General features: G+C 39.7%; 1 protein-coding gene across 1 annotated transcript in view; it reads right to left on the bottom strand.

Moving 5' to 3' along the window:
• The window catches only part of mmp24 (matrix metallopeptidase 24), a 52,105-nt gene extending 35,463 nt beyond the window's left edge, over nucleotides 1-16,642 (bottom strand). Inside the window, exons 1-3 of the mRNA XM_038306052.1 lie at nucleotides 16,227-16,642; nucleotides 2,722-2,870; nucleotides 2,533-2,649 (exon numbers count right to left, since the gene is read on the bottom strand). Of these exons, the coding sequence (XP_038161980.1) occupies nucleotides 2,533-2,649; nucleotides 2,722-2,870; nucleotides 16,227-16,382 (422 nt within the window). The 5' untranslated portion in view covers nucleotides 16,383-16,642. The remainder of the gene's footprint in view (nucleotides 1-2,532; nucleotides 2,650-2,721; nucleotides 2,871-16,226) is intronic.
• Nucleotides 16,643-20,578: the final 3,936 nt, after the last annotated feature.

Here is a 20,578-nt window from a genome sequence, read left to right as displayed (position 1 = left end):
GGATGATGGTTGGACGGATGGATGATGGATGCATGGATGATGGATGGATGATTTATATTTTCAGACATATCTAAGCCTCTGTTTATTTCCCACAGTTGAAGTGTAGCCAACAGTTTTGCTGACCATGTGTGATTAATCCATCTGTGTTACAGTAGAGCTCATTCTTTCCTTTCTGATTTATAGGCTTGGTTTTTCAATATGTGTATACATTTAATAAAACCCATGTTTGGCTCTGTGCCTCCATATGCTTTTAAAAAAGATGGAGGATGTTTATTAGCTTGGGTCCAGTCTGCATCACAGCACTAAAAGCACAGAGTTGGTCCCACCGAGCTGGGATTTATTCCCCAGCCGGCTTCCTCTCTGCTAACCGAGCCGCCCACATGATTACAGGGAGGAGATAGATGTGCAGGATTAAAGGTTCCTCTGGTCCAGGAATCAGTCCAGGGAAAATTTAAAGTGAGAATATTCCCAACTGCAGGGGCAATGATTTAAGTTAACCCATATTTTTACACCAGACCTAACAATATTATTCAATGGCAACTGATTGTTTTGGGGGCAGTATTGGTCCATTGTTGTACAGATTAAAGGCCAGAAGAACCAAGTCTTTTTGATGAGGTTTCTGTTGCTAGTCAAGTTTTCAGATGTAGTTTTTTCTGCTTCACGTAGACCAACAAGACATTTCCTCTTCAGGTTTATGCTCTTGGGTTAAGCCGTATAGTGCCATTCATTAAGGACACTTAGGCTGAAGCAGATGTGCGTCAGCAGTTTCAAAGTATTGTAAGAAAGAAGGCAGGAAAATGAATCAGGATGCTGATGGTTCAGTTAGCATAGAGGAGCTATAAAGATTCCCACAATCCTTTTGAGTGGTGTTGTCACTACCTGAACAGGAAGCTTGATCACAACCATCACATTTGCACATGTGAAACCAGAAATACATGCAGGTCGCCATAAAATGATGTAATTAGGGTATCAAAAATATTCCTAACATTAAATCGTTAAAGCGTGTTAAACTACACTGTATGAAATATTAAAGATGACTTTTTTACATTCTTTACTTTATATTGCTTGTCTGAAATCAGCGACATGCTCATATCAGTCCGGAGAAATTTTATCACATTTATGTTTTCCCCTTTTGGAGTTTCTGTCTCCCATATATACTCTCCCTGTGCAGTTCTTCAGCACTGGTTCCTGGTTGTTACTTGGCTCCCTGACGTGTCCTCTTTTTTGGGGTCTTATTCTTTTATTTTGTTTCTGTTGCCGTTTACTTCATTAAACCTACAAGATCTCATCTCTGCCTCCCTCATCTCTGAATTTGGGTCCTCAACCAAACTGCACCCTCACGCTGACAATCACACTGTGTTTATCTGTATTTTTGTTCTGTTTTCTGTAGGTTAAGCACTATAAACCACACAGGTACCATAAAATACAAACATAAAACCAAAAAGGACTGTAATTATATGTAATTGGTAGCATGGATTGTGTTGGAACGAGGGTAACTTTGCTTTTCTTTTTCCTCTTTTACTGAACTTTGCAGCTCTTACATCAAATCCTTTCTTGCTGCTAATGTTACATTGGCCCAGCAAGCATTAACACTACAAATGAACCATTCCAGGGTCTGATTAAACAGCGCCAACACCAGAAGTTGTAATCAGCCAGGGTCCTGGACTGAGTCACCCTGGCCTGATCCGCTTCAGAAACTGAACTTCAGGGACAGAAAAAAATTCTCCAAAGGTTTGGTGGGAAAACAAACTAAAAGTTCTGAGTTCAAACACAGAACTCCAGCTTCCTCCCTCAGTCCTTTTAGGAGTACACATCGAGAACCATGAATGCACAGGAAAACTCCATGCACAAAGACACTGGGATTTGAACTCGAGACCTCTTTGCTCCAAGGCACCAGTGCAAACAACGGTGACAAAGTGCAGCCAAACCCAACAAAGTAAGATGAAACAGCATATTCAAAAAACAAATCCAAACTTAATCATCGTGATGAGGATATTAATGCACCTCCATAAAATAATATCAACATTTAATATATTTAATTAAATCCAATTATGATACAGTTCAGCCCAGCTGAATCGAGTTTACCTGTTAAAACTTTCAGGATTCTCACCTTCTGATATGAAAGTTTGATATTGAAAAAGATATTTAAGTTTAATGAATGAATAAATGAAAGAAACTAAGTAATTAGCATCAGAATGGAAACAACATCTTGGTTCTGTTCACCAAGTTTATGGGTTTTCTATAATCTGATTCAGAATTTTAATGCATAGATTCAGCTGGATGATCAGTTTCTGGATGGATGATAATGTGAACAGAAGAAACAGAAGGAGCTGGAATATGTTCAGGGTCTCCTGGGAGTTTTCTAATCTGCATTAGAGCGGCTTTTAAAGCACCGACCCGATTGGTTTAACAGTGAGAGCTCAGCAACCCGAGAAACAGCAGTAAATATACGGGCAGAGAGAGGGGTGGTGCATTCCAGCTACCATGGGACACATTATGCCAAACCAACCAGAGGGAGGCCGGATCAATTACCTGTAGATGATCCTCTTCTCCCTCCACTTCTGCCCTGTCAAGGCGTAACGTTTGTTTCTCTGCCGGCGGCTGGTGTGAGGATGATCAGGAACGCCACAGCGAGGCCTCCGCATCCACCTGGACATACAACAGGATAGGAAATGAAGATATTTAAAAAGAAGTTATCATTGAAATTAGTCAGTAACTCACTCTATCGTTGTCTCATCCAGGATTCCTGTGACTGGGATGCCGTAGAAACGCTGCATGGCGGCCACGGCAGACTGCATGGCTTTTTCCTGCCGCAGGTCAGACGTCCGGACGTCATGAGGCAGCAGGTAGCCGTAGTTCTTCAGCCATGTCTGCAAGAGAGAAGAGGAGAAAAGCATGAAAAATATCTGTCCATTTGGCAAATTAAAGCAGCTATTGGTGCATAACAATCAGGAAAGTGTTAAAGGTCATCTGAAAGAGAGTACAATCAAAGGAAAACATCTCAGACATCTCAGCCTACGATCAGGGCGTGAAAGTTAAAGAAATGACCCAAAACCCAAGAGCTCCACCTCAGACTGTACCACCCTCGATAAGCAGGTCAAAGGTCCTAACCCTGAGCCACTTTGGAGCTTGTTCTCTCCGGGAACAAGATGACCGCAGGACTTTGGTCAGGACAAGACTTCAAGGATAATGTCCTCTGGACAGATGACACCACAGCAGAGATCTTGGAACATGAAGGACAGAACCATGGATGGATTCGTCACTCTGCAGGAGCTGCATCCATATATGTAGTTAATAATAATTTATTGAGTAAATTACCTCTGCATTTAACCCATCCCCTTGGGAAGCAGTGGGCTGCCATCATGGGGCACCAATCAGGGTTTAAGGGTCTTTTACTCAAAGAGCCCGAGTGGCAGTCTGTGGGAGTTGGTCTCGAACTCACATCCTCAGGATTCCAGGCTCTAGGCCCTAACCACTAGGTAGCCACTACCCCTATTGAATAGTCCACTCCCAGAATGTAATAATTCAGATGGAAACATTGAATATTATTTACCGTTGAAAGAGTTGCAATAGTTAGAGTTTCATAGGAAACATCACATCTTCATAAATTGAAGTCCTTGACCCTAAAGGAGCAGCGAGTGCTGCTGATTTTCAAAAGAATCCCTTTCTGAACATTTATCACAGGTGAATCAAAGCAGATGTTGGAGATTAAAATCAAGAGACGGCGGAGGAATGAATGGAAGCAGTCAGGTAGGTTCAGGATGAAAGTGAGGAGAACCAGGAAGAGGAAAACAACCAAGAAGAAACAAGGTTAAAAGAAAGCAGCGGATAAACTAAAATCTCTTTTAGAAAAAGATGTGTCACAGCCAATTATTTAAATAGGGATTCATAGAGCATGTTTATAATATATTTTCACTCATGAATTAATAATAACCATATTATCATTCAGCTTAATTTCATACTTTCAGACAAAGAAAAAACACAAACATATGTTTTTTTCTCTCCCTGAAACTCTAAATCCTGCATAACCACACATCTCATTTAACTCTGGGAGTTATTCTTTATTCTGCTCCAGAAGATCCTGGAGGTCAGTAAGTTCAGCTCAGTGCTGCAGCTGAAAAACCATAAAAGGACTGAAATGAACAAGAAAAAGTTCACTCAGACTTTCAAAAATCACCTAAAAGTTTTTCCTCGGGAATCAAAGAATCCACAGATTCCAAACCAACTCATTTATGAAATATTCTCTGTACGCTGCTTCTTCAGATGGGACTCTGGAATGGTTATGTTCTCTGAAGAAGAGAAAGAGCAGTGGAAGAGATCAGAGGAAGATAGATGTGTTTGGAGAGGAGAGGTAACCAGGAGGGAGGAAGAGCTTCTCTCTACAGTCCAGCATTAATAATTCAGAGCGAGGGAGCCTCTCCCAGCCGGGTCAGGTCCACCAACCTTCAGCTCCAACAACAATATTAGAAGATCTCCAACACCGACCCTGGCTGGATGATTTTCAGCACCTAAACAGATGATCTAAAGTCCAAAAAAAGCTTCAGAAAAGACGAACATTAAAGTTTGAAATAAGGAAAAATTTACAGCGACGTTTACAATGGTCATCAAGAATTAAATAATAACACAGCGTTTAGACCAGCTGTCAGCGTCTCCTAGATGTTTTATCTGTGGTCAATCCCTGCAGAAATGAGTGTTTTCTAAATGTTATTAATGTTTAATCAGTTTTTTTTTATCTGCAGAACATTTTCTGCTGTAATCCTGTTGAGTGTTTCTGTCTGTTTAATGAAGGAAAACTAAGAAGGAAACAGAAGATTCTGCAGCTCACTGATGAAACTAATTAAAACGACAGAAAAGCAGCTTTAATGAAAACATTATAAACTGTTATCTAATCACATTAATCCTTCAAACTTGACTGATTTTTTAATTCTAGAGCCTCTTTTCCTGAACAACTCCATAGATAACAAGGAAAAAGGCAAATCCCATGAAAACAAATGATTACTCTAACTTTCTGCCTCAGACCGACTCTAAACTGAGCTTCAGATGTTTACAGAAAAAAACCAGACCTCATTTAGAGCTTTTACAGGTTCTCTACAGAGAGAGCTAATATATCAGTGGGCTTTAGTGTCCTTTCCCTGTGCCTTTTTGAAACCAAGGACATATCTGGTTTGGCCATATGGTTCAGGTTCAGACCAGTGTCCAGAACTCCTAATGTTTACGGGCTGGGATGTTCCTCACCAAAGCAAAGTCTGTCTCTCAGGCTCTTGAGCCCAGGTTCTCATTAGAAACCATGGAGAGATTATACTGAGATTACTGTGTTTGCTTTGATTGGACACCCTGGGGTTTCTTATAGGCTGAATGGCAGAAGTTTGTTCCCAAATTTTATATGAAGCTTCGACCAGTTTGAGATTCTCAGCTTCTAATCAGAACCGATCCATGGAACCAGTTTTAAAGAAGTTTAGATTCGGCCCTTTGTGGGTCAGAAACTGAAAGCCATAACTACAAGTTTAACTCCTGCCCAGTAAGTGGCGCATCCCCACTCACCTGCTCTCTGTATCGTTTGCCAGCCAGTAGCCAGGTCCACTATTGCTAACCTAAATGAAAACTTAACTTCCAATTTCAGGCTGTGAACGAGCAGGACTGGGAGATGACCCGCATGCTGGGTGTGATTGAGCGCAGACTAGCTGTGGCGGTTAAACTCAAAGGTGAGATGGGATAATATCTTGGATGTGAACGCTTGCTTCAAGGTGGAAAAGCCCAACAAATTTGGTATATTAGTCTCGCCACGAAAGAGCCAGCAAGAAAATACTCAAGGCTGAGGGAAATTCCTGTGCAGCCTGATCTCAAAACAATAAGTGTTATTCTGGATTCGACCTCCCGCCTTTATCTAATCTCCAATGTTACGGTGAAAGGGCACAGAAGAACTTCTCCCTCCCTCCCCTACCCGTGAACATCTGTGGATGCACTCAGTAACTGTTGATAAACTTCCATCTCATCAAGGATATTGCCTGTGGGTGGCGTCTACAGACGTATTGAAAGCATTCATCATACACACACAACTAATGTCTCAAATGTCAGATTTACTTCATATGACTCCACCTCTGATGTGACCCTCTGCTGAAATGTCTCTGAAATGTGTTTTTATGTGCTTTTCTTGTGCTGAGGTTTTTTTGATATCTCAAGCTGTACCCTGTCAAGGATAAAGTGTTAAATATGCTTTTTTCCCCCTCTCTTCCCCCATGTAGCTGTAGGTATACGCCTGGGACCTGGGAAGCCAGGTAACCGGGGGGAACCTGGCAAGCCATAAGAATGCGCTACTAGCAGCGTTCTGCGGTACGCATGGCCTCAGTAAATCCATTCCCCCTCTTAGCCCCCCCACCCTAATGTATGCGATGTGATGTACTTAAATTTTGATTGTGATGTAAATTGTAGTTGACAATAAAGATTGATTGATTGATTGATTGATTGATTGATTGATTGATTGATTGATTGATTGATTGATTGAACCGTGCAGAGTTAGGCAGGTGAATGAAGTCAATAATTAAGGTCAGCTATCAGGGCAGATCATGACATATGAATAATTTAAAACCATAAGTATACAAAATTAATTTTTCAGTAATATTTGTACATTTATGTTGCACCACTCTAGATGTTATGTGGATGTTGTACCTTTAAATAAATGTATCATTTTGATAAAAACATTCTAGCTATGACCTTTAAAAATGTGCACTGATCCAGTTTGAGTTGCATTTTCTATTGCATGGTTTTAGGAAATCGTCCGAAAAATGTTTCTGGGGTTTCAATGTTTCTGTTCATCTAAGTGTGAGAGTAGCACTGGTTGAAACTAAGATTTATACGGTTTTAATAAAAGATTTTCTGCATCTGACATTTAGAACCACAGCAGCAGGAGAACAGAGACCAGCTGTGGACTCACTGCAGCCTCATCTCCTCCTGCAGACGCTGCAAAAACCGATTTGATCTCAAGCAATCAGCAGTGAAAACAGGCAGCGAAGCTGAACAGCGAGTGATTAATGAAGCTCATCTGTGCACCAGAGAGCCCCCGTCTGCTGAGGCGGTTTGATGTTTGTGGAGGATTCCCTCCTTGAGAGCAGTACAGATCCTCAGACAGCCCTGATCAAATCTGCTGTCAGACTTTCTGCTCTTTGTCTCCTCAGGATGATACGAAGCAGATCAGATTAATCAGGCTGGATGAACCAGAGTTCCTCCTTCCAGATCATGTCAAAGTGAGTCTCACTCAGACGGATCGGGTCACATACTGAGCCAGCGAGGACGCGAGGGACACAGTCATCTTATTCAACTGCTTATTTCAGTAAAAGAAACTATAAATCTGTTTTCTGAGGCCGTTTTTGAATACAGTTTCTTTTCTTTATTTATCAGAGACACTGATTCCCTTCAGAAACAGTCAGAATCCAAGAGAAAATCACACAAAAACATCAACAGTAAAGAAGCCATATCTGGTGGACGAGTTTCAGGGTGGATTATGAAGAGTTGCCCTCATTTCAGTTTGAACATTTCTCTCACCAATAAAACTTAGAGCAGAAGACGATGAAGAGAAACCCTAAAAACTCTGAAAACAAATCTGATTAAACTGAGATAACTGCAGATTGATGCGTCTTAAAGGCCTCATAGACGATGCTTCATGTCTGCCTTCACAGCAGCATGTGGGAGTTAGAGCGCTACTACCCGCCTCCGTGGAGTTAACCAGAGAACTGCGGCTCCATCAAAACAAAATATCTAGGAAATGAAATCTGGAAGTGTAAAACATTTCTTCATCATGTAACGCATCTTCACTCTCGCTGCACGCTCCTCTTCACTATCGGCAGGATCATTTCTTTTCAGAATCAGGAATTTATAAAATCTCTAACATACAGAATCAGCTCCAAGTCTGACGTTGAAACTCTGTTAAACCAGAGGTGCTGCTAACATCTTGACTGAGTCTTTGACTTTCCTGACACAAGTAGCTGCTTACATTGAAATAGTTAAATTCAGGAAAACTTGCTGATAAATGATTCAGTCTTTTAACAAATCACCAACTTTAAATTAATTAATAAGAGCATAATTTGGTCATCAAATCATCTTCAGCCCAAAGGAATCATGTTTTCCCTTCTGCTGATTTCTTAAACTTTTCTCACAAACCTGTCCCCGGTTGAGATGTTTCATTTTATCATCTTTTGGAGGTCCTTTACTTTCAGGCGACCTGCTTAGAGTTTTCTGTCAGCATATTTTGATTTTCAAAGGATTTTTCTCTTCACAGCTTTTTTTCTTTCTTTCTTTTCTTTTTACTTTTGCGATCCACTGTGTAGATTCCTTTCTTTTCAAAAGATGCTCAGACACTTTTCTATTGATCCAGCTGTTCTCTGCTTGGTGCCAAGTTTCCAGTCAATCAGTTCTTTAAGATCTGCAAAATCTCCTTTCTTTTGAATATCTGGTGGAATTAGATTTCTTACTGATTGCATTATTTTTTTCTCTATTTATTTGGGAAACATGGAAAATAAATTATTCTGAAATCAAGTTTGTCTTCTTCATTTGCTTAAACTTCAAGGAGTTTAAAAACCAAAGCTCTACATATCTCTTATCTGACCCAACCTCTAACAACTGGATCATCGCAGCTTACATGGAGCAGCAACATCTACTCCTGTGTTGATGCACCATGTAAGCTGTGGTGTCATATGACGCTCATATATCATCTACACTCACATAGTGGACGATCAATAACTACCAGGGCATAGATGATAGCTATTCCCCAGAGGAGCTGCAGAGAGAGAATGGGAGAATCCGGGAAAGACCTGCAACAGGACCTGAGGATGTGCCAGGATTACATCTACAAAGGGTTGGTTCTGGCCTTTATAAACAGTTTAAATAAAAAGTTTAGTATTTACAAGCTTAATGCTAAACAAAGGCCAGATTAGCCAAACTAAATTAAGATAAACCAAGCTGGGCTAGGCCAAACTAAACAAAGTAAAACTGATCTGAGCCTAATTAAACTTTTCAATGACATTGGGGTAGACTGCAAGAAAAGGAGTTTGTCCTGCAACCACAGCTCCATCTGTCTCAGTCATTAAGCAACACACCGGTGTAAAGTGCCTGGCTGCTGTCAATGAGCCCCAGGGCAGCTGGGGAAACCTGTAGCTTACCACCATTAGTGGGGGAATGACTGGATGGAGTGTAAAGCAATGTGGAGTCCCTTGACTTGAAAAGGCTCCATATATATACAGGCCAAGATAAAACCACTGTAAGCACAACCAACGTAAGAGGCACTGGACTACTATAAACTATAATATGTAAAAGTAAATAGAGAGTAGAACAGCTAAGCTACATCCAGTTAAGCTACGTTTAAAGGTATAGTGGAGGATTCAGGTAATAATTTTAAAGACTTGCCCCTCCACTTTGAAAAACAAAAAATGCAGAACTCACCACCCTGTACGCGCTCCAGAGAGGGAACGCCTATTAAACATGTTCGAGAGCGTGCATGAACCCATTTCTCCTGCGCGCTCTGTTTAAAAGTTGCTTTTTGCATCACTCATATAAACTTACTTTCTAAAGGAAGATTTGCAATTTTTCCACCGGTAAGCGAAAATGCGTAAAAATCACTAGAATGATTGACAGTTAGGAGGACCACTTATTTTGATGATCCACACGGAAAAAGAACATCCTCCACTATACCTTCAACTAAAACAAGCAACAAAAAACTAAGTAAGCCTAGTTTAGTTTAAACTAAGCAGACCAAGATAAACCAAGCTAATGTTGATTATTTATAAAGAGCTCTGGTTTATAAAAGGCTCTGGTTTATAAAGGGCTCTAGTTTATTACTCTGGTTTATAAAGGGCTCTGGTTTATTATGGGCTTTGGTTTATAAACGGCTCTTGTTTATAAAGGGTTCTGGTTTAAAAAGGGCTTTGGTTTGTTAAGGGCTCTGGTTTATAAAGGGTTCTGGTTTATAAAGGGCTCTGGTTTATAAAGGGCTCTGTTTTATAACAGGCTTTGGTTTATAAAGGGCTCTGGTTTATAAAGAGCTCCGGTTTATTACGGGCTTTGGTTTATAAACAGTACTGGTTTATAAGGGTTCTGGTTTATAAAGGGCTTTGGTTTATAAAGGGCTCTGGTTTATAAAGGGCTCTGGTTTATAAAGGGAACTGGTTTATGAATGGCTCTGGTTTATAAAGTTGTCGTGTTTATACCATGCTCTGGTTTATAATGGGCTGCGGTTTATAAAGTTGTCTGGTTTATAAAGGGCTTTGGTTTATAAAGGGCTCTGGCTTATAAAGGGCTCTGGTTTATAAAGGGCTCTAGTTTTTTAAATGGCTCTGGTTTATAAAGAGCTCTAAGAGCTAAGCTAAACAGAGATGAATATGCTAAGACTATCAAAGTTAAAATAAAAGGTCATATTCAAAGAGAACTATTTGAGGCTGATCTGAATCAATAACAGATTAAATGAGCTTAAACATGAGTGAACCTGGCTTTTCAGACTATGTTTAATTAAAGCTAAATGGAGACGAGCCACATCATACTTCAGCTATATAGAAATTAGGTCTCTATTGGGGGTTTTATTCAGGCTGCTCACCCAGATAGAATCAAAATGCATCAAGATTATATGAACTACTTCCTTCTCCACCATCCAGTTTATTAAACTGCTGTCGACCGAGGCATCAAACTTCCAGCTGCTCTGCCATATATCAGTAGACCAGGGCACGGACATAAATAAGAAGCTGTCAGAAAGCTTTAGCACCCCCACCTCCTAAAAGATTCAAAACAGCCTCAGGTCTGCATCAGGGTGGGATTGAGTTGGTTATTCCTGTTGGCTAATATCCTCTTCAGCATCCGGTGAAGAATACACTGTTCTCAATGGGATCGGTTCAGGCTGAGCAAACAGCAACATTCAATGAACTGGGCTTAAACTGCAAACATCTTCCCCGAAATGGCTGTTTTATCGGTTTTTCAACCACATTCCACTACGGATCCAACAAACCAAAAGATTATTTTCTATTTAATCAGTGGCATCATTTGAATGACATGTTTGAAAATCCTTGGACAAACAGTCGGATCAGAGACAAACATCATGAGGCTCCTGCAGGAGGATCCATAATTAAATGTCCATGTTGGTGTGAAATGATTTCCTGTTCCTGTGCAGCCGTTCTGATCCTTCTGAACCGCTCTCAGGGAGTTCCCTCTCCCTCACAACAGACAAACCTCCGCCTGGTGTTCATTTATAATTAGAACGCTGTTCACATTTCTGTCCTCAGATCTTCCCTCTGCTCCACAGCGTTTTGGAGATAAACATGCATGTAATGGTACTTCTCCTGCATTAATGCCTCTCCTCTGGGGCTTCTACTGGTAAATCTACCAAAATAAGACCCTTTTCCAGTATAGAAAACAGAAATGTAAACCATTACAGAAATAAGTGCTTGAAAACATCCTGCAATGCTAAATCAGGGAATGAAATATCTCAAGTTTTAAATAACATTATTTTTTATTTAATGACTGTGCTTATTTATCAGATGTGCCACCATAAAAAAAAAATAGCCATTGAATTAAAAATCTAGATTTAATTGTTTATTCAAAGAAATATTTAATCAAGATTCCTCCTATTTGGATTGTAACACCACATTTAGATAAGTAGCCCCCTCTTTGCCACCTAATGGACATGTGGGGTTCCAATGATGCAGATGCGTCAGAGCCTATAAATGCTATTAGTGGAAAAGAAAAACTGTTACTCCCCTAAATGTCATACAAAATTGCAACAGCAACTTGGGTACTATTTTACGCAAATCTATCAATTATAGATCTATAGTTTTATTGCATGGAAATTAAAAAGAACAAAAGAACAAGGCCAGTATTAAGCCCCCGCCTGGCCATTCCTGGCCATTCCTATACAAATGTTCTGGAACTGTTGCTCTTGGTTCCTGGTTGAAAAAAGTTCGGGTACGTCGAAGGGTAAAACTGAGGCCCAGATTTGATAAAATCTAAAATACTTGAAATAACATTGTTTATTTCAACATTTTATGATCTGAAAATTTGTTAAGACACTTTTAGAAAATCGGCCCTAATGTGGGGCCCCTTGCTAGGTTTCTGAAACAAAGTGTTGGAAGGAAACCTTTAACCCAAACAGGCACTGTGGGGGGATACCTTTTGGGTCAGGATTATTTTGTCAGCTTGGGCCCTTGCAGAGATTTCTACAGTTTTCTGTGTCCTGTAACCCATTGTAAGACTAATGGCATGAGAGAAAAACCCAGCCTGGTAACAAAGGTTGTAACTTTGTTCGGTTATTTTGGCGTCTCCAGCCTTCCAGATTTCTTTAAATCTGCCACAGGCTATTATATTTACATCTCTTTCTTTAAGTTTTTTTTTTTCTAGTGAAGTTGTTTGTGGAAGAAAATCTAAAATAATTAAATATTAAAGATTAATGCACTGGCTGAAATTCTTTCTTTTCCATTTCCATTTAGTTTTATCGTCAGACATGCTTTTGAAAAAGTCAGTAAAACACTTTGGCACCTGCAGACGATGGATCTGTTCTCACATAAACTCTGAATCAGTGAACAGATTAATTTGATCGTGTTCAGCAGAACAAATCATCCTCCACATCTGCGCTGATTTCAGACAGAACAATACCATCATCAAACCCACGGTGACAACTCCCGGTATTTCCAGCTGCAGCTTCACTGAGCGAGTGGCAAAGTGAGTGTGGGTGTGACAAACACAATGACTGGAAGGCAAAAACTAAAGAGGGTTGAAAAGAGCGAAAGGAACGACAACAAGGCTGTCAATCTGAACGCAGAAACATTACAAATGTGTGTATTTATCTGCAACAATGAAAATCAGGACAGAGCTGACTGGAAGCAGGCGTGAATTCACACCCACCCACACAACAGCAGCCCGCTCTGCGCTCAGTAAGTGCAGAGCTGCAGGCTCCTTTAACCCATTTCTCAGTTCTAATGCTGTGTTTACAACCATCCACTGACCAGCCTCTTTCCCAGAACATCCCATCTTTGAGAGGGTAAAAAACCCCACTGAGACCAGCTCACGGGAGTTCAGATACACGCTTTTATCCTATTACCTCCATTATCATAACAGAGATCTAAAGTGAGGACATTCTGACTGTTAGTCATCTTTTCTGCTGAGCAACTCAGTGTCATTGCTGCCACGTCACCCTGTGCTAAAAGAACAGTCGAGGGTATTTCTTCTAGCATGTTACCTCTCCGGTATTCCTGATTTCATTTTCCCTCCAAGTCATTGCTGATACATAACCTCTGCAGCCTCTGCTCTAACTGGGTTCATCTTATGGTTCTCATTAATGATAAACGGATATATAAGCCAGCCGATACTTGTTTTTCATGTACCGATATGTGGAGTGCATGCTTGCACCTGCCTCCATTTGCTATCCATTGTTCAGGTTTTGTTTGATTTGTTAATAAATGTGTTTTTTTCTTTTTGTTTGTTATCATTGTGACATTTTCATCATTTAAAGAACCGAAAAAAATACAATAAAAATAACAGTCCAGTCTGGAGTTTTAAAACAGCATGCTTTGTCTTCTGTTCTTTCCATTGCCTGATTCCGCATGTGATGAGCTTTGGTAGAGGAAAAAAGAAAGAAAAACAACACAGTCTTGAAAAATCATCCTAAAAAGATAAGCAGCATATATTGGTTATGGATTAGACTAAAGTCAAAATGACCAGTATCGTCATCGAAATTAGAATTGTCATTGGCCATTGATGACTCAGTCCTTTCCAGTCAGTCTACACTAACCAACAACTGCTCTCATGTTTTCTTATGAGGAGTTCATATTCCATTTTCTGACTGCAGAGGTCCAAATCAGAGAACAAGTTGAAATCACAGGCAAAGGACCAGTTAAGCATGTCCTTAACAGTTAAATATAGTTTTGTTTCTATATTTAACTAAAATCGACATAAAACGACCCAACATCTCATAAGAAAACCTGAATGGGCCACAATTAGAATAGAAAAAACTACAATGATCATGCCCTAAAAGCTTGACCTGAACATCTGGAACAAATTGTTCTCAGATTTTATGATTCATTCTCTCCATCACCAGCTTCTCCTGCAGGGCACAAACGTATGACCAACAAAACTCCTAGTGGAACCTTTGTATATCCAATCTGTTGTGTAAACAGGCCAACAGGGAAAGTGCGAACAGATGAGTCAGACAAAGAGCTCAACATCTCTTTCCTCTGCTCTGCCTGTTTTTCTGTTTGTATCACAGAAAACCAGCTGAGTTCTCTCTGCAAAGTAAAAAAGTACCACAGCAACAGGTGGGTGAGGGGCAGTAGTACTCCAGATATATATCCATATAGATCTGCTTACTCCTTCTCTTTGTCTACAAACTTTAAAAAAGAGGATTTCCTCGACCCATGTTAGTAAAACTGTACCATGCTTGGTTCTAGTCCTGCAGCACTGTGGGATTGTGCATGTTTAGCAGTTACACAATCACTCAGACTCATGCCAACCAACAACATATCCTCTATCAAATTCACTGCAGTTTTGAAGCTGCAGTCTAATTCGTTGAATGTGGACCATTTTTCATAGAAAAACACAAAATATATTTAAAAAGACAAAGCATTGTATATAAAACGGGAACACGGTTATAATACAGGTTTACTCAAATATGAATGTTATAAACTACAAGCCTAGCAGGTCTGATATTAATCACTTAAAGTTAAATAAAATTACCAGTTAAGATCATGGAAACTGAAATGTTTCTATTCCTGATTTACTATTACCAGATGTTTTTGCTCGCTAACCAAAGCTTTTCAGCACCAAGGTCAGCTCCCAGAGAAGCAGCTACAGTAGGGATGTTATTTATTACACAGAGCTTTGACTAATCATAGGTGCACAGAGATTATATTGAGCACTTCACTTTTCTCCTATTTTCCTCCCTGTTCAGGGAGGCAACACACATGATAACATGGAGCCAAAAATGGTTTTAAGAAGGCTTGTTTTATAAGACTAGTTTGACTCAGCTGAGAAGAACCACAAAATCCACTGGGGTCCCACTCTAAGGTTCTTTATGGGTGTTTGTAGGTCAACTGTTTGGATGTCAAATTTGTTCCTTCTGTGATCCAATCCAATATCCAGAGTATGAATAACCCTTACGGCACAGAGCCTAGATACATGATGGATGGACTTTAGCTGACTGCAGACCTTCTCTAAAAGCTTTTGCTAACCAAAGCTTTTCAGCACCAAGGTCAGCTCCCAGTCTCAAACATTCCTCTGGAGATTTCCCTCAACAGTTTGTTTCTTTTCGACATTCGTGTGTTGATCTGTTTTTCTTCTCAGGCTGCCTGCCCTGCATTTCACACTGGATCTGTTGACATCCAGACTCTACAGCTGAGCCACATCAGAGACAACATCTCCTCCTTTGTTCAACACATAGCTCACTCAGCACCGCCACAGGCGCTTTCTTTGTCTGAATCAAAGTGTCACTAGCAACACAAACAGAAAAAAAACAGGAGAGCCACTGATCCACTCTCACTGAGCTGCATACCCAACAAGGAATCCTCCCAGTTCAAAGACCCCCAAACCCTGCTGAGACCATGGCAGGAAGAGTTTTGCTCCAACATCCCTACAGAATTCAGCCTTTTCCATCAATCTCCCAAACTCAGAGCGGATCCATGAATTATGGAGCAGGGGCTATATTTGGACTGGGTGGGGGGGCTGGCTTTGTTCAGCACAAAGTCACTTTAAACCTGCCTGGATGCTGATGGTTGTTTATGGCCAACATGTGTCTGTGCACACACAGATACCTCCCTGACTGACTGAGCGGCTGCAGCAGAGAATCTGAAGCTTTATTATCAGTATCTGTTCCTCATCCATCCTGACCAACACCCAGCAGCAGCAGGACTAATTGAGCTGAAAAACTTAATAAAGCTGCCAAACAGACGGAAACAATCAGGTTTAATGAGTAATTAAGTTGTTTGTTAGTGGTAGTGTTGATGCTGGAGCGGCAGCTGAGCGCGTCGCTATGCGCGCCTCCAGCGTCAGAAAACAAAGAGCTGAGCGCAGATTCTGAGTCCAAAACATCTCAGTTGTTCAGCTCAGAAAGTCGTTTTTATCTGTTCTCATAAATTCTATTTTAAAGCAGCTATAAGGAGGAGGACAGAGGACAGAGGAGCGCATCAGTCCGCTTTCTGCTGCGCCTTAGGATCGGGGAAAATATAAAATAAAAACCACACAGTCCTCCTGTGCGGGACTCTTACCTCCACTATAAAGGTCTTCTCCTCTCCGCACACGGAAATCACCCAGAACAGGATAGGAAAGTAGCAGGTTTTCCAGCAGAACCCCGGGAGCCCCGCTCTCCTCCTGCGCGCCGCTCCTCCGCCTCCTCCGCCGCCTCCTCCTCCTCCAGTCGCCATGGATGTGTCCCCGAGATCTCCCCCTCCACCTCCTCCGCTTCCCTCCGGCGCTTTCCAGGCTCCTGCTCCGCTCCTCACGGGAGGAAACGCTTCTTTAGCTCGGGCTTCATCCCTGCGCCTGGGTCCGGTTCCTGCCTGTTTCTGCTGCGCGGATGGTGCTTGACTCGATGCGCTCCACCGGTTCAGGAGCAGCGGAACAGCTGCACGACTCGGGCAGCAGGCAAACACTGATGCAGGTTTGTCGCTCTGGGTACCAGAGAGCAAGAGGAGGCTGAGGAGGAGGAAGGAGGAGGATGTTGTTGCAGGAGCGCATCATCAACAGAGGGGGCGCTGCACAAAATCCTATTTTAATCAGATTTTCTGATTAAGAGTCTGAATTAAAACAGAAAATAAAGCAGTTAAATAAAACAAACAGTCATGATTAATGGTGATGATTTAATGATTTCTTAAACACTCTTCGTTTGGAACTGGGTGAGTTTTTTCAGCCCAGGTCTTCCCCTCCATTCCTCCCAGTAAACATTTCTGACTGAAAAGCCTTTAGACCACAAATATTTGTGAATTATAATCAAAGTTTAAGTCCTTGCACAAAAAAAAAAAAAAAAAAAAAAAAAAAAAAAAGTTAGCGGAATTAAAAATGTAAAGGTCACCACCTTGAGAAGATTTGTGAGTTTAGGACTTAATAATTTAAGTTTTGCAGTTAAATTTAGCAAACCTTTTAATTCTATGTTATCATAAGTTTAAATGATAATTGATGATTTTATTTAGAGCTTATTGAACCCTATAGGGTGGAAATTTATCATCTGAATTTTTGCCTGACCTTTGTTTGTTTAAGGGATATTAGTTTCAAACCTCAGACCTTTACTGTTGCTCCAAGAAGCAAATTATGTTTCCTAACCAAAAGGCTAGCTCATGACAGTTCCAACTTCTGTTATTTAATTATAAATCAGCTTTAAATTTGAATAAGAAATTAATGAGTCTTTATTGTATATTGGAACACAGAATATTATTGCTATGGCATCTATTTGGCATCAATGTATATTGTTGAAATTGAACCCATTGAACATTGAACCTCTAACTCAAAAGCTGAAACCATAAGGTAGTTTTCCTGCATCTCACAGCGAAACCTGTAATTTGGCTTTAAAGCAAAAACTTTTAAAGCATAGTTACTGCCATCTCACTTGATAAAGATGAGGACTATAACTATCTCATTTTTTTCTGAACGTAATTAATGTATTATCTCAGTATATAACACTTTTTTTTTTCCAGGTTTTTCAGTTCAAAAAAGGATTTTTTTTTTTTATTTGAACCTAATAGATTTCTGACTTTATAGTAAACAAATTATTGTTTATTTTGATTCTAATCTAATCATTTAGTTTAGAGACTCCTGCTCAGACTCCCCGCTCCTCTAAAAAAGGGGTAATTAGTTCTCCAAGCCTCCTTGGGGCCCTATAGTGAAAATTTTGGTGAGGTTATGAGTCAGACATGTTTGATAGCCGCAGTAAATAAAAGGAAATATTATCAACAGCATTAGACTGTGATGAGCTGATCTTATTACTAAGGGCGTTCAGGCACTATTCTACTTTTCATTGGAGGTAATATTTTAGATTTATAGGTAAATTCACAGAATTATACTGTTGACTATGTTAAAACATCTGTGGTGGAATTCATGAAAGTGAGGAAATGTTTAAATATTGTGCAGACTTTCATTTTAAATCTTAGCTGTTTTTTTTTTTTCTTTGTGTTATAGGACAATGTATATATATATATTTATATATATAATCACACTATGGTTTTGGAACCAATAAAATTAATCTGGGATTAAAGCTCCATAGAACCTGAAATTAAATATCTGAGAGAAATTATGATGAAAACTGGCATCAGTTCCCAATCTGATTTATCTTTTGTATTTCTAGATTTCCCTCCTCCCAAAATGTGTGTAGCCTACCTGCAAAGATGGGTCAGAGTTAATGTGAGGCATAGGCGGATCTACTGGGGTGGCATAGGGTGGCAAATGACAGCCTTGCCACCCCAGCTGCCACCCCAGTTGGCGGTAGGGGTGGCAAGGCTTATAAATTATGAATCATTTGAGAATTACGACCGCTAATTTCCAATGTCGGACTGCAGTGAATGCAGCACGAGATGACGCGAGAGCAACTGAGACTGATTGTTATGAAAACCAAATGGGGCAAAGTGAGGGAGCCAGGGGTGATGGGGAGAGGAGAAACGGGATGAAACAGGTAAAAATTGATTAACTATCTATCGAGAAATGAAATCATAATGAAAGCACAATGTTGCTAGCATAGCTGCAATGCTGATTTACAGATGATAAAAATCAGGTTGCAGAACGTTATTTCTCTATCTATGATGTTAGTTAGGCCTGACGTCTCAGGCTCATAAAGACATATTTGCGGTTAGCTATGACAGAAAAGAGACGATCAAGTTTGGTTGAACTCAAATCAAAACGCACAAAGGCATTGGATCTAAATAAAGTTGTGAAGCGTTTTGCTGAGCAACATGGAAATCACTGCATTCAGCTGTTATAGTCATGTTAACTTTATGTTCTGCTCTCTGGTGAGCCTTTACAGAGCTGCTACATTTTGTTTTGGCACCTGAGAAAATCTGATATTTCCTTTAGTAAAACCAATAGTGTTAAAAGTAAAGTTAAAAATGTGATACTGGTGTGAATCCTGCTTAATATGAAGCAGTGTTGTTGTTTCTTTTTTTGTATATATAGTATGAAACTATCCAGAAATGACCTGTATGAACCTACTCACAAGCAAAATGTATTTTTATGTTGCTTCTTTTCAGATTTGTGGAGATTTTGATGTAACATACAGAACCCGCCTTTTTGTTGATTTGTTGATACAGCAGTATGGAGGACCAACTCTGCCATATTTAAAAATAAATACAGAAATAAATAAATGCTTAATAAATAAATAAGCATATAATTAATTGCAACCAAAAATACAAACAACAAATAAATGTAAGTAGAAATTAAATTATACAGCTAGTCATAAAGGTATATAACTCTTTAAATTTGCTTCTTTATTTCTTTGCCTTTTTAATATTTACCCTTTTTTTTTGTCATTTATTATCTTCAACTTCATTTTTTAATTACTTATATTTTTAAGTATTTATTTATGTGCATGTTATCATATTTTTGTCTGTTTTATTCTTCCTTTGTATTTTTTTACCCTAGTTATTTCTTCGCCGCTATTTCTTTCTGCCTGCCCTTTTTACATTTCTGCCTGCCATTATAATATAATTTCTAATTACATTTATTTGTTGATTGTATTTTTGGTGGCAATTAATTGTATGCTTATTTATTTATTGAGCATTTATTTATTTCTGTATTTATTTTTAAATATGGCAGAGTTGGTCCTCCATATACAGCTCTATCTACAGCATATTTACATGCATGAAATGTCCCTTTCATGTTGCCTTAACTGCTGTATGACAAGTTACTGAGGAACAAATGGGGTAAATGTGTGTTCAGAGTAAACATTACATAGATGTCCAGTACCTTGTTCGGGTGCCTTGACCCATTTATTTCTACTGTGTAGTAATGCTCACTTTAGTCCAGCTCAGTCCATAGATCTCTGATGGGGAACTTTTTCTATCGTTTCTTCTTGTGCAAATGCTGCAAAGCTGCCTCTCTGACAGTCAATCTCACACATCTGCGACTCAGCACCTGTGTCTTACCTTAATACCTTTCCTGTCATAAGGCCCCTCTAGAAGTAGTGTTATCATTCTATCTCCTATTAAGTGAGATCACATTGTACAATGTATTATTAATATGAACTGTTTCACATGAAACACTAGTACTGTACATACTATTCTCACCAAACTGTGATAAAATTCAGTGTAAACAAATGCCATATGTTGCCACCCCTAAAAAATTCCTGCCCCCCTCTAGCCACCCCATAAATATTTTTCTAGATCCGCCCCTGATGTGAGGCAATGCACATTTTTGAGACAGTTTATTTCTTATTTTTTGGAAAACAAACTTTCTGTGGAACGCTTTATAAATGAAACCCCAGATCATTCATACATCTACTATAACCTGATATAGTTTTTATACTCTTAATTCCCTTAAACTCTGCCGCAGCCCTTAATTTCTGCTACAGATTCTCATTAAAGCAATATAAGAATCATCTGAGAATAGAAATTGAATTTGACACTTTAATCAATCAAGT

Source organism: Cyprinodon tularosa, unplaced genomic scaffold (assembly GCF_016077235.1).
Source record: "Cyprinodon tularosa strain WSP-4 unplaced genomic scaffold, ASM1607723v1 ctg570, whole genome shotgun sequence".
Classification (NCBI taxonomy): Eukaryota; Metazoa; Chordata; class Actinopteri; order Cyprinodontiformes; family Cyprinodontidae; genus Cyprinodon; species Cyprinodon tularosa.
The sequence above is the reverse complement of the archived record's forward strand: the minus strand, read 5'-3'. Positions and strand labels throughout refer to the sequence as shown.